The sequence below is a fragment of the Mastigoproctus giganteus genome, chromosome 4 (assembly GCF_048544385.1).
Source record: "Mastigoproctus giganteus isolate SK-2022 chromosome 4, ASM4854438v1, whole genome shotgun sequence".
Classification (NCBI taxonomy): Eukaryota; Metazoa; Arthropoda; class Arachnida; order Uropygi; family Thelyphonidae; genus Mastigoproctus; species Mastigoproctus giganteus.
In genome coordinates, this window is record NC_143578.1 from 125,579,126 (window position 1) to 125,594,363 (window position 15,238).

The 15,238-nt window shown below is 37.0% G+C and overlaps 1 protein-coding gene across 1 annotated transcript in view; it reads right to left on the reverse strand.

Moving 5' to 3' along the window:
- The window catches only part of LOC150087046 (uncharacterized), a 221,252-nt gene that overhangs the window by 22,466 nt on the left and 183,548 nt on the right, over window positions 1-15,238 (reverse strand). Inside the window, exon 7 of the mRNA XM_090372358.1 lies at window positions 10,372-10,471. Within this exon, the coding sequence (XP_090228484.1) occupies window positions 10,372-10,471 (100 nt within the window). The remainder of the gene's footprint in view (window positions 1-10,371; window positions 10,472-15,238) is intronic.

Below are 15,238 nucleotides of genomic sequence, written 5' to 3' on the forward strand. Positions count from 1 at the left end.
ATGATAGGACCTAAAGAGTATCAAGATATTGTTGATCAACCTCCATGTTCGGCAATTGGCACAAGACAGGACAATGTGCTTCCTTTGGCATTCGTCTAACGTAAACTCTCCCTGATGTTGGAAAAAGTGTGAAGGATGATTCTTCTGAAAATACAGTAGAACGTCGATTATCTGGAAAGTCAGTTATCTGGAATAATTTGAAAGGCTGATCTTTCTTCTTTTTTTTTTTTTTTTTATTAACGGTAGTACAGTACAGTAAGCGCTGGTTACAGATGTCACGTTTGCAAATTTAATTTTGATTCTAATAAGTGAAAGATCAAGTTTACAACATTTATAACAGATTGTACAAACAAAACGCCCAATAAACTGAAAACTGCAAATTGTTTTTATTATTTTATGGTTGTGACCTCTAGAATTCAATGTGACCTTCAAAAATGTGCTTTAGAAAAATATCACAGAGCCAACTGGGTTTTCTCGGATTTCAGGTTAGTTTAGCTCCAAATTCAGTAAGAATAATATCAGCCCGAAACTGTGCAATTTATTATTTTTCTCAATTTTTTACTGTAAAATGTGAACAAAAGGAAAACGTGTAGTTTTAACAATGCAATAAAAAACAGAAATTATTGATAGAATTAGAAAAGGTGGAAATTTAGTAAATCTCTCTAAAGAGTTTATTGTGGGTCCTTCAATAATTTACGACATCAAGAAAAATTCCAGTGCTACAACAGAATTTGTGTCAATTATGGATAGTGAAGGAGGAGCTAGCGGGAAAAAGACAATGCCAAAACTGGCAAATGACACTTTAAAGAGTGTGCTTTATGGTTTCTTCAGAAGCGAAGTTTAAGTGAACAAGTGTCTGGCCCAATGTTGTGGGAAAAAGCATTTGATTTAAATCAAAAATTAATAGGTAATGAAGATTTTAAGGCAAGCACAGGTTGGCTGAAAGACTTTAAACTGAGACACAGTATATGTGAATTAGATATTCGAGGCGAGAAACCTTCTGCAGAAGAATCGGCAATGGTATCCTTTAAAATAAGTTCGCTTCAGTTAAGAAAATTACGAGAAAGAAAACGTTTATAACGTTGATGAGAGAGGCTTATTATGAAAAGCATTACTGAGAAAAACCCTAGCCACTAAAAGAGAAATGCCTGCACCAAGTTGTAAGATGGGAATATAGCGAGTTAAAATTTGCTATGTGTGAAAATATCACTGGGATGCACAGACTGTCCGTGCTCGTTATCGGTAAGGCGAAAAAGCCGTGAGCATTTAAAAATCATAAAAATGCCTTAATGGATGTTTCTGTTTTCCGAGATTAGTTTATAATTTTTTTTATTTAATTAATCTTAATTATTTAATCGTAAGGTAACATTAGAATTATTTAATCTTACCAGAAAAATTATCCAGAAATTTTGGCTATTCGGAAAAGGTCTGACATCAATTATTCCGGAAAACTGACGCTCTACGGTATGACGTTTGCAATCATCAAGCATCCGGTTTTTGTGCTCCTTACAACACTGCTTCCTGTTTCTAGCATTACTATAGCAAGTAGCTTGGGAATAGTGGCTCTGCCATAAATTTCAGCTTTATGAAGTTCATACCAAACTGTACTGCTGAGACTAATGTTAAGTTCTAGTTATTTTGAGGGAGTAGTTTATGTTGTTTGGACTACAATCATTTTCAGTGGTCTCTTTCCTGTCAGCTTTGATTTATCTGTCACAATTCATCCTATCAGATTTTGTTTTTCTATACTTGGTGAATGCAGATGTCACTTTCTATACAGTTGCTCTGTATACATTAAACAAATGCAGTTCTAATTACTGATGCCCCTGCTAAACGTGCACCAATAATTGCCTACTGCAGATTCCCTTACAGACAAGTTTTAGATACAGTTAGGCATCTTAATAAGAACTAAATCTGGGATATTAGAGCCCCTTGAACATGCTGAGATAAGTATAAATCATCTAGTTTGTTCAAAAATTATTATCGTATAGTATTTCCAGTCTGTGTATTCCAATCTACAAGAGGTAGGTTGAGGTTGTGTTAATGAAACAATCATACTTGCATGCCTATTAAAATTGCCTAAAGACTTTTTTTCCCCATACTCCATTGAGTCGTTTTGCCTACAAACATACTCCTTGATCTGACTCAGGAAAGACTTATTACCTTCAGGCAGTTTTTGATCAGAAACAGCACTCTACCACCCCTCCGTCCTTCACCATTTCCCCTCAAGACACTGCATTCGCCCAAAATGAAATTCTTTAACTCATTTCTCAGGGGCACCACGTTCCAATATTACAATTACAAATATACGATTCTAAAATATTTAGTGTGAATTACTATTAAAACAGAATAACCAAACCTGTTCTCACAACCTGTGCTCCTGAACTTACTCCTGTTCTTTGCCGCTTTTTTCACTTTCTTATTCCAATGGTGTTTTTCCTTCTGCTTGGAAATTTGCTCATATCCGGTCAGTTCCTAAAAAAGGTGACAAATCCCTCCCATCCAATTATCGTCCCATTGCAATTACTTCTACTCTTTCTAAAGTAATGGAGAAATCAATTAACTGCCAACTCTTAACTACCTAGAAACCTTTTGTCTGATCAACGATCATCAGTATGGATTCCGTCAGTGTCGATCCACTGGTGATATTCTGGTTTATGTTACCCATTTATGGACAAATTCAATGAAAAGGTTCGGTGAAACACAAGCAGTTACTCTTGACATCTCAAAGGCTTTCGATCGTGTTTGGCATAAAGGTCTTCTAAACAAGCTTCCATCTTATGGTTTGCCAACTGTTTTTTGTAATTGGTTATCCAGTTTTCTCTCTGATTGCTCACTGAGGGTGATGGTAGATGGCTCTCTGTCTTCTAACTTCTCTACTAATGATGGTGTCCACCAAGGTTCAGTTCTTTCTCCCACTCTTTTCCTCTTGTATATTAATGATCTTCTTGCATTGACTGGAAATCCTATCCATAGTTTTGCCAATGATAGCACATTGCATTCCACTTTCCGTTTTGAGAAACCTTGCCCTGCTCAATCAATTTCAACTTCTCGAATATCCGCTACTAATTCCTTAAATGCCGATCTCCAGGTAATTCTCCAGTGGGGCAAAGACAACTTAGTTGATTTCAATCCTTCTAAAAGTCAGTCTTGTCTTATATTTCACAAAAAGGATTCTTGGTTCCTATGCTTATCTTTGGTGACACTCTGATTTCTAGGCAAAATGATATCTCTTTTGGGGATTACCCTGACTTCTAATCTCTCTTGGCACAAGCACATTACAAATATTGCTTCTTCTGCATCAAAAAAAAAAAAAAAAAAAAAACTTGGTTTTCTCTTTCACTCTCAGAGTTACTTTTCTTCCAAACAGCTGTTCACTCTGTACAAATTGCAAATCTGCCCTACCATGGAATATTGTTTCCACAAACTGGGGCGGTGCCCCCAAAACCTCTTTCAGGCTTCTCAGATTCCATTCAGAAGAGAGCAGTTAGGTTAATTAATGACTCCTCTCTAACAGAGCCTCTCCACTCTCTGTCTCATAGACATACTGTTTGTGCTGCATGCCTTTTCTACAGATACTTCCATGGTCACTGTTCTTCTGAATTGGCTTCTATAATTCCTGCTCTCTCTTTCAATACAGTCCGAACACGTGCTGACACAAGCCAACATCCATTTACTGCCCAACTTTAAACTCAGAGAACCAATTTTTCATCATCCTCGTTTATTCATTCAACTGCCGTTTTCTGGAACAACCTTCCTTCCTACATATTTCCTGAAAATTAGTCTACAGAAGTTCAAGTCTAATGTCAACAAATATCTTCTTTCATCTTCTGAACCTCCAACCCAAGCACGGACCTAAGTACTATAGATTCTAATACCACTCATGTTTGGGGTTTTCATAAAAAAAAAAACAGAATTACAATAGAATTAATGTTACAATAGATCTATTTGAATTACTGTTATAATACATCTATTGTAACAGTAATTTAGACTTGCACTTTACAATAGTATATTTCTAATTGTAACATTAATAGTAATATTAACATTAGTAATTATAATAGTGTAATACATTGAAATTTTTAACCCTTTCTGTTTTCTGTTCCCCCAACAGCATGGTCTAATGTGGGTATCGATAAGATGCCTGAAACGTCATCTTTATATATAGTAGTTTAGGCTTAATCCTGAATAAGCTTAATAAAATATATTATTAATTTCACATGGTATATGAGTGGTATTAAATATAGTAATAAGCATCTTGTATACTAATTTAAAAGTTTTTCCATGTGTACCTCGTTTGCTGATGGATTTATCACTTTATCAAACCCCAAAGGGGTGCTAAATGACTGTGATAATTAAACGAAAGTAGAAGAGAAACTGTTGAAGCCAAACATAAAAAAGGTGCCTAGAGTGGATAGAATCTATCTAATTATATTAATGGACGCATCAAAAGAGGTAAGCAAACCCTAAGCTATAATTATGAGGGCATCCTTGGATTCTGGAAGTCCCTGTGGACTAGAGATGTGTAAATGTAACCCCAATTCATAAAAGGGGGGGGGGGAATCAAAGAGTGATATGAGTAATTACAAACCTGTTAGCTTAACTTTTTTCTAAGGAAAATAATGGAGTCACTGGTTAAAGAAGTAATGCAGGACTATCAATGCAGTTATATCTGTCAAGAAGCAGTCTTGTCTAACCAAGCTGATAGGTTACTATGATGCAGTGACCAAGGAACTGGATGCAAAAAAGAATTGTGCATCATATACTTGGATTTCAGGAAGGGTTCTGATACTGTTGCACATAAAATACTGCTGTACAAACTGTAGCAATGTGGCATTAAAGGCAAGTTACTGCTTTATCCATAGCATGATATTGATGAAGCCCCCATTCAGGCTATGGTGTAATTATTCGATTGTAGGCAGAGGCTTTTTCAGTCCACATAAAATGCAATTGGGCCCCTATGAACACACACATAATACACTTACTGTTATGTGCACATGCCTGTGGATCGTTAATAGTGGCATTTATTTATTTTTTAATTGATTAGAAACAGATGCGTTTTGTTTCATATTTTACGGATATTTTCAAGAAAGCAAATGATCTGAATCTTTCTCTTCAGCAGTAGAAACATAACAATGAATTCCAAACTTTGGGGAATTTCAATATAAGTTCCGTCATTGTCAAAAGGTTTTCAGCGAGGAAGCACAGACAGGTTTATATGCTTATTTTTTCACAATAATATTTCAAATTAGAAAGTTTTTCCACAAACATTTTTGGAAACAGAGGCTTTTTCAGTCCTGATTGGGGGGGGGGGGAAGAAAGATAACTTGCGGACTTATGGAAAATGTGACAACAAAAATATCCATCAACTGCTAAAGTTGCCTTAGAAATAATAATTTGATTTTTATCAACTTATCTTTGCACTGAAAGACACTGGCCATGTTTTGAGATGGGGGCCCCACATGCAAGTTCTGGGGAACCAGATCTCTGAAATGAAATACAGTTTCTTAAATTGATATTGATTTAGTGTGCAAAAATATTTAATTGCATACGTGTCATTACAGTGGCTAATAATGTTGTAAGGCTGCAGCGAATCATTTTATTCTCTTTTATGTAACTTTGCTTATTTGTGCAAGTAAAAACATATGATGCAAGAAAGCAAGCTTATACAGCATCAGCCACAAAATTAAAAAAAAAAAACCTTCCCATTCCACTGATCCATTCGTTCCTAATGTTTGTCTAGTTCTGCTTTCAATTTATTTAAGCTATTAACTTCCACAACAATGGATGGAAGTTTGTTCCAGCAATCAACTACCCGCTGGCTAAAAGCAAATTTCTGCACATCTATTCTTCAACTCTCTTTCCTTAGTTTGAATCTATGCCCCCCTCAGGTTTGTAATCTGAGCAAGAGAAAGAATCTTATCAGCATTGAGCCTGCTCAATTCATTCAAGGCGTTATACACTGCAATCAGATCGCCTTGCAGGTGCCTAGTCTCCAGAAGCTGCAATTTGCAAACTTAAGCCTTTCTTCATAAGAGCACTCCTTGTTCCCCTCACCAGCTTTGTTTCTCTGTACTCGTTCTAGCAACTCTACATCCTTCCTAAAATGAGGCTTCCAGACCTGTATGTAGTACTCAAGGTGCGACCTGACCATTACATTATACAAGGGGATAATCACCTCCTTATCCCTGCTAGCAAAATTCCTGTATATCATTGACAAGACCCCATGACCTACTCTGGCAGCCTGTCTGCACTGCTCAGAAAACTTCATATCTGACTGCACAATTACCCACACGTCTGTTTCATTCTCCAACTACCCTGAGTGTAACATCACCCAGTTGGTACATTTCTCTGGTGTTATTGCTACCCATATGCAGTACTTTGCATTTGTCAATGTTAAACTTCAGCTGCCACTTCTCAGCCCATCTGCCCAACTTTTCCAGATCCTGTTCCAGCAGCATACTGTCATTAACAACCCTGTCAACCTTTGTATCTCTGCAAACTTTGACATTAAGCTTGATATACTTTCATCAATATCATTGATAAATATAGAAATCAACAGTGGGCCCAACACCGAACCCAGAGGGACACCACTAATAACATCAGTCCACGTAGAGCAGTATCCATTGATTACAACTCTGTCTTCTCCCACTCAACCATCCTTTTATCTGGCAACTTGCCCTTAATGCCACACTGCTCTAATTTATACAGTCATCTTCCATGTGCAACAGTATCAAAAGTTTTCTAAAATCCAAGTATAAGATATCAAAATTATTTTTTGCATCCAGTTGCTTTGTGACTACGTCATAGTATCCAATCAAATTGATCAGACAAGACTTCCCCTTAACAATCCCATGCTGGAAAATTTGTGTTGTTTATACTCTGGCATGGCCACCAGGTTAGTGGATATTATAATAAATCATCAGTACAAACATTAATCGTATTTAGTAGCCACGGGCTTGAAACCCAGTCCACTCAAAAGCAAGTGCTATTGCACTCTTTCTCTTGACCACTTGGCTACGTCAAGAACTAATGATGGACTTTATTTGCATTTTAAAAGGTATCACACTCCATCGCACACAAGAGAGCTGTGGTTTATGATTAATTGTACAATGTGGTTAAATATTGCAGTTCCTCAGGCTGTGATCAACAGATAAATAGACTAATTAGACACGGTTATCTTCTTCCCTTATTGAACACAAAGGGCAAGGTGTTCGAGGGGAAACAATGAGAATTCTCCTGTTTCTGTGCCAAATAACAGAAAATATTTTTTATCTGCCATATGGTTCTTCTTGGAAAACCAAATTTCATACCTAATATAACAAAATACCAATGTTTTGTTAGTCTTTTGACTGACCTCAAAATTAGGTAAATGTTTTTCTGATAATTCTGGTGTATAAAATCTTCACTGAACTGTTAACAATATTGGATGCAATGAATATGATACAGCATGCGAAGGCTTCACAAGAATTCCGTCAAAGCCAAAAGGACAAGGGTGTTCGAGATATCCTGTTACTCGCTGAAGTTAAATCACTCATTTAATATATATGAAATTACAGTTTCTGATACGGTACATGTAAGGCTTTTGAAACTCTTAAAATTCATTGCCCATTCATTCTATCTGATTCGTCTAACTTTCTGAGAACATATCAGCTTTCTATTTCCTCAATTTCACAATAAATAAATGAGGTTTCCTGTGAGGCATGAAATACAATTAAGTCCATTGCTCAGTCCTTAACGAAAAGTATTAAAAATGCTGACGTCCAGCTTTGAAAAGGATTTCTAGATTTTCAAATAGGAAAATGAAAAGGAGAACATACATGGTGTATTTAACCAAATAATAAACAAACAGTTCAGTTAAATTAATCACTCTTAAACTGTGTGAAATTAATAATGAGAAACTGCTAAACATCACATATTTAGGTACTACCGCTGTTACCATATTATTATTATATAGTAATAATAAAGGATAATTTAATTAACAAACCACACAAATTAAGAAAATTGAACAACAAAAACCTGTTTTCACCATGAGAAGGGCCCCTCAGCCTGTACAATGTTGGTGTGTGCTGCTGCTGCTGCCTACGTTACTCAAAAAAACTGAAGAAATCCATCCCCAAAGACAAAAGCAGACTCCCAAATAAGAAATTAACTGGTTAGAAAATAATAAAAAAATATTGAAAAAAATATGGGCATTGAAGGCATGATTTCTTCAGGGATGCATCCATACCAGTTGACGCCAAAAGATCGTATTGCCATAGTGAACTGTTTAAAAGCAGCTAAATGTTCACTGATATCCCATACAGCTTTTGACAGAAAAACCGAGAGAAGTAACTAATCCCCAAAAAAACATGAACTGAAATATTCCTGGCCTTCTTCAGGCTAACTTAAAAACCGAACACACTAAATGTAAATTTTTTTTTGAGTCAACCAGTGTCGAATCAAACCAAATGGAAATAAGCAAATTAAAATTGCCAAAACTTTGTTTTCTTTTATTTTGTTTTAAATTAAAAACTGGTCTGGATTTAGTAACCAGTATTAACTGTTATTGTTTTGTTTGTTGTATTTATTTAATTATGTTTGATTATTTTCTTCAGCAATTTAATTTCGTAATGTTATTTTGCATTGTTGCATTTCTTTCAGCTGTCGAGTTGCCATTGGTCGACTCAAAAAAATATACATTGTGTGTTTGATTTTTTAAGTTAGCCTGAGGAGAATTGATCATATTTGAGTTTGTGCAGATAAGTTAGTTATCTCGGTTTATTCTGTCAGAGGTCATCTACGGGTGCCACTGACTGCTTTTCTTCAGTTCACTTTGGAAATATGATCTTTTGGGTGTCGCCAGGTAGTGCTTCCCTGAAGAAATCAGGATTTCTTCACTATTCTTTCAATTCTTTGTTTTTAGTTTTTAACTTCAGTTAAATTCTTTTATTTGGGAGTCTGCTGGGGATGGATTTCTTTTTAATCTTTTTTTACGTAACATTGGAAATAACATCGCAGTAGCCACATATGGGCTGATGGATTCTTCCCATGGTGAAAATCATTGTGTAATTTACTTAATTTGGGTGGTTTATTAATTAAGTTATTTTATATTGTGATATGGCAACAGTAGTAGTTACCTAAATATGTAATGTGCTATATCAACGTATAGCGATATATAGCAACGTATCAACTCTGTGGTACACTGACAGTAGTAGAGAATGAAAAGGACCTGGGGGTAATTGTGCAGGCAAATATGAAGTTCTCTGAGCAGTGCAGACGGGCTGCAAGAGTAGCTCATGGTGTCTTGTCAATGATATACAGGAATTTTTCTAGCAGGGATAAGGAGGTGATTATTCCTTTGTATAAGGCAATGGTCAGGCCAAGAAGGATGTAGAGCTGCTGGAACGAGTACAGAGAAGGGCAACAAGATTAGTGAATGGAACAAAGGGTTGCTCTTACGAAGAAAGACAAAAGTTTTGAAAATTACAGTGTCTGGAGACTAGGCACCAGCGAGGTGATGTAATAGAGGTGTGTATAAAGCCTTAAATGGTTTGAGCACGCTCAATGCTGATGGGATTCTTCCTCTTGCTCAGAATAATCACCTGAGAGGGCATAAATTCAAATTGAGGAAAGACAGATGTAGGATAGATATGGGGAAATTTGCCTTTAGCCAGCGGGTAGTTGGTTGGTGGAACAGACTTTCATCCCTTGTTGTGGAAGTTGAAAGCCAAAATAAATTTAAGGCTCAGCTGGACAAGTATTTCAAACGAAAGAAGGAGTGAAGTTTTTTTTTTTGGCTGATGCTGCATAAGCTTGCTTTCTTGCATCATATGCCTCTACTAATGCTAATGCTAATATAGTTTAAGCATTATTAATTTCACATGGCTTCAGAGTGATTAATTTAACTGGGCCGTTTATTTATTTCAATATTTTATTTTCAGAGCATCTTTTTTCTTTGTGCTTTAAAGCGTTTTTTAGAACTATTAATACAGCATTAGGTAATTAGTAGCTTCTGGAATATGCTTCATTCATTATATCTAGTACTGCATTTTATTTCTCGAGGAATGATGCTCATTATAACAACTGTAATTCATTAATAATGGTATGTAACTGGCTTCGCATATGCTTGTAATGTTGGTGTTTGTGTTATCCTCAGTTCTTCCTTATGGTATCTTGAAATAAATTACAGGTAAATTTATTTAATTATTGATATCAACGTAGAATGTATTGAGCATAATAGTTCTGTTATATACTATCAAATTAATTAATCATTAAAGAATTAGGGAGTCGTTATGTCATGTCAAAACAGTTTCAGCAACAAGGACAAATGCTATTTGCTTGGTTCTGACTTCTGGTTCATACTATCTTAGCATATTTATAAATTCTACCTACTTTTAGTGATTTTTGTGGTACTTCTGGAGAAACTTGGAGATCATCCACAGGTGTCTCAAAAATTTTCTTTAAAGGTCCATTAGCCAATAATAACTGGGCACTAGAATATTAAAAGAGAGTTATTAAATAGAAATATAATTTACTGTCAATTTTTAGAAAACAATGTTGATGACATAGTAAACATGTAGTATCCTAGCATGAAATCTACCTTCTCCCCCCTCTCTCCAAATTGAAAAGTTTAGAGAGAGCGTATTACTGCAACTTAGATTAAACTACACAAGTAGCAACCTTTAAGTTGCACAAAATGTGGCTAGGGATTAACAAAAGAATATGTGGATTTGCTTCAGTTTATTGCTAAATAAGAGAATAAACAAGGAAAGAATATAAATGAGATAAAATTTTAAATAATATGGGAGACGGGACAGTGGTCGATCTATATATGCTGATCCTTAAATAGTAATTTACTCTCTAGGCTGCTTATGATGTCAGTTCACTACTCTCATACCTTTATGTTCATGCAGCATTTGATTCCACAACTGCTGAACATTCTCCAATCCCATTTCTTTGACGTAGATATTTACTAGTGTCTATAAGCCTCAATTCCCCCCCCTCTCTCTGTCCTACAGTATTATAACCGAAGTGCTACAAGGTAAGTGTCTTTTCAGGGTGGGGATATTTATTCACGATTACAGGATGTCATTTCTTGCTAAAACATAAGGTATTATCAGCTATGCTGATGATGTAAAACTGCTAGCCTTATCCCCGAAGACAAATCAGCAAGTATCGGCAATCCAATCAATACCACACTAAATTTTTACAACCTACCTCTTAGCCTTTGAATCAACCTTAAAATTAACCCACATGATTTTCTGAGTTCAAATCCAGCACAACTTTAAACCTATCTGGCAGGCAATTCCCACATGGATCTGGATATTTTCTTTTACACAAAGCTTTCCTTCAAAAAACATATCAACAGATTATCGGCTGAACATTGTTCCTCGAGATGGGCCACCAAAACTGCAGCTACTTTTAAGGAAACTTTATTGTCAGAACGTTATGTGGTAACAGAAATCGTGCCGTCTACTTGGATCTGAAATGTGGGCTTTGGCCATTAAAACTAACATAAACACGGTAGAATACTGGCTTTTAAAATGGGCCACCTACAAGCTCCAGCTCACCCCCCTTCCAACAATAGACTAACAGACAGCTGAAATTCTTAATATCCGAAACATATTGAAAGCTTTGGAAAAGTCTCCTACTATTCTAAGAAAACTGGTCTAGGATGATCTCATAATCTAAGGGAAACGAATTTTTTAGGCATCCATTTGATCTAAACCTGTCTTCTCTGGCAATATAGCAGGTTAAAGATTTTGGCAGTGCAAATCCTATCTACCATATCAATGTAAATTTGAATGAACTGATAAAGAACAGAAGCTGAGGCAGCACATCCACAGGATGTTAAACATCACACGCACGACTTAAACACCATCGTAATGACCAATATGGCAGCCATTCAGCGTGGACATGTTATTTCCAGCTCCAGATATTGTGTCTAAATATGTGGTTTAAGTGCTTTCTGTTTCAGGCAAAGTGTATCAAGTGTTAATGAAACATCAGTGGACTCCCTAGGTGAGACTATTTTTACATCTACTGGGTTATTTAGCAGAATACAAGCGTTTTTCACCTGTTCCCTTTGTTGGCAGACAAGTCACCATGCCACTGACAACAAGAAAATAGGAAGGGTGGCCAAATATTCCAGGCCAACACATTTTGATCCTGCATTTGGCCTGGGGAGGGAGTTCTCACCTGAGTGACTTTGGACTGTGATACTGTCCCAATATTTTGAGACTCTGAATGTGATAAAAATTGCTTATTTTGAACTATTTTGCAAAGAAATCATGACTATCGAGTCCCCCCCCCCCCTGCCATAGACTTACAATAGACAACCTACTTACTGACCCGTACTATGGAATGTGTAGCATACCCCCTCTGGGGCAGGGATTAATCATTTGACATTTACACATATTAGCTGTGACCCTGACTGCAGCTCACTATCTGTGAAGCAAATGTCCATGTGTATTTTACAGAAAGTAACAGTATCCTTCTGGGCCGATCTTCGAAGAACCTATGAAATGACACTAGATAGGTGTTTTTAGTCCAAAAGCTTATTGCTCTGCTGCAAGGCTAATAATTGCACCACAAACACCTAGCTAGTGTCATTTGTCATCTTTTTCATTCCTCTCTTGAATGAGAAAAAAAAAATACAGACTCAGTTATCCGAAGTGAACCCGATAACACGAAAATGATGGAAAAGGAAAAGATCTCAGGAAATTACAGAGCACCTATGTAGCAGACCGCTAATAGTGATGACCCGGTCATAGTAGACTGCTACGAGGACCCTGAATCCATGCAATCTGGAGCTTCTGCCCTAAGAGGAAGTACAAGAAATATGTTGCACCGAAAACTGATAGGGGGACTCGTTCTCACAACAAAAACAAGGAATCCACAGAGCAAACTGCCACCCAAAATGATGAAGCCTCAGGAAAGCCATGGGACAAACCACAGGAGACCCCTATAGACCCAGCTCTCCCGGAAGGAACCATCCTGGAGCAGTCCCTTGCTTTGCGAACTGTCCTAGAGCACCTCTTTAAGGAGCCAACCAACAGGATTATTAGCAATGTTCTCTGTGCAGAGATAGTCCCCATTTGGATGAAAATGGAGAACATCTTAGTACAAACCCAACTCGAGAAGGAAATTGCCACAGCAAAATTGGAGGTCCTCCAAAACATTGGAGCAAACCACATGCCACAGCGTGCTCCCACTTACTCACAGGTGCTGAGAAACAACATCAACGCTACAAATGGAAACCATCCTGCAGGTCAGGCTGGAATAGCCCCAAGAAAACTTTGATCACCAATCCACACCTAGTAATACTGAAACCGACATCAAACAAAGTACACAAAATGAGTGAGGAAGTGAAATAAACAGTAATTGAAAAGCTTAAGGATGACTTCAAACACACAAAGATTAGATCTGTCAGAAAGAGAAGAAACGTTGGAATTATAATACAGACTGACACAGAGGAAGATCTACAAAATCCTAAAATACCCTCCTCAGGCCTCATAGCTGAACCACCTAAAGAAAAAGGGTCAAGCATACTAATATTAGAGATCAATAAAGACGTGACCCCAGAAGAACTTATGCATGAGATCTATACCAAAAACTGCCGTCAGCTGTTGTTTGTTGTTTGTTTATTTGGTTTTTAGGAGCATTAGCAACTAAGGCCATATTGCTCCGGGGATATGCGGTGATCATTCCCTGACCTTTCTGCATCCTCCGTATTTGGTGGTCACGGGCTCGAACCCCGGTCTAATCAAGAAGTGTGTGCTACGCACTGCTGCTCCTGCCCACGGAGGCGCCTCTGCCGTCAGCTACCCACCAGCGAAGAGCCATAATAACATATCATACCGAGGTATAAAACATAGTCCAGAAATGGAAACTTTGCTAACTGGATCATTGCTGTCTCTGGCCGTTTGGAGAATCCTGTGCCAATAGTCCAGAATCTATGTAAACTGGGGCAGCCACTGCTTCAGAGAGCATGTGGCTGTTCCCAAATGCTTCCGGTGTTGTCGCTTTGGCCACATAACTCACACCTGCAAGCAATCGCAACCCACTTGTGGCCATTGTGCCAACACTGGGCATGAATATAACAATTGCCCTAAAAAAGCAGAAACCCCGGTGCGTGCAAACTGTAGGGCCATGAGGCATCAGATCATTCCATCAAGGACAGTAAATGCCTGGTCTACATTAAAGCAAAGTGTGCACAACAATTGATAATCAATTATGGAGAGTAACAACAACTACTACAACACGTCAAAGGTGAAGATAGCACAACACAATGCTCCATGAAGAAAATTCTAAGCAATGCTCAAAACATTATTTGGGATTTATAGATTCATTCAGATCTATGGGAACTAGTATAGATAAGCTTGCTAGTATTCTTAAAGAAGGTTGTAAGTTCAAAAACAAAGTATTTTTCAGAATATAAGCTAGATTTAGTGATAAAGAATTTAACATAAAAAATATGGGCGAATATTCTGATTTGTATTTAGAAGCTGATGTGTTGTTATTAGCTGATACTTTTGAAAATTATAGAGGTGTTTGTTTAGATGCCTATAAATTAGATCCTACTTTGTATTATACAGCTCCTAGTTTATCCTTGAATACAATGTTAAAAATGACAAATGTTGAATTACAGTTACTAACTGATACCGATATGTACTTAATGAGTGAAAATGGTATTAGAAGTGGAATTAATCAACGTTGGACTAGATATGCAAAAGCAAATAATAAATATCTAAAAGATTTCAATAACAATCAATTATCAATATGCTTAATGTACTTAGATGCAAATAACTTACGTGGATGGGCGATAAGTGAACCTTATGGAGGATTTAAATGGGTAGCTACAAATATAGATGTACCTCAAGTACCCGATGATTATGAAATTGGTTACCGTATTTCCCCATGTATAAGACACACCCTTTTTTCGAAATAGTTGGGGTCTAAAAACTGGGTGCGTCTTATACAGTAGTTGTAGATTTTTCTTTTTTACTTGAATTTCCCGCTTTTTCGCACTTGTTGTCTTTGTGCTCATTGTTTCGCACTTCTTACCAGTATATTAGGTTATGTTTTGCCACGTTCTGCCCAGAAATGGCTCAGAAAAGATTTTCGAACAATGCTGAATTTAAGTTAAAAGTGATCCAGTTTGCAAAAGTGAATGGAAATCGTTTGTTTGTTATTTGGAGCATTAGCAACTAAGGCCATATTGCTCCGGGATATGCGGTGGTCATTCCTTGGCTTTTCC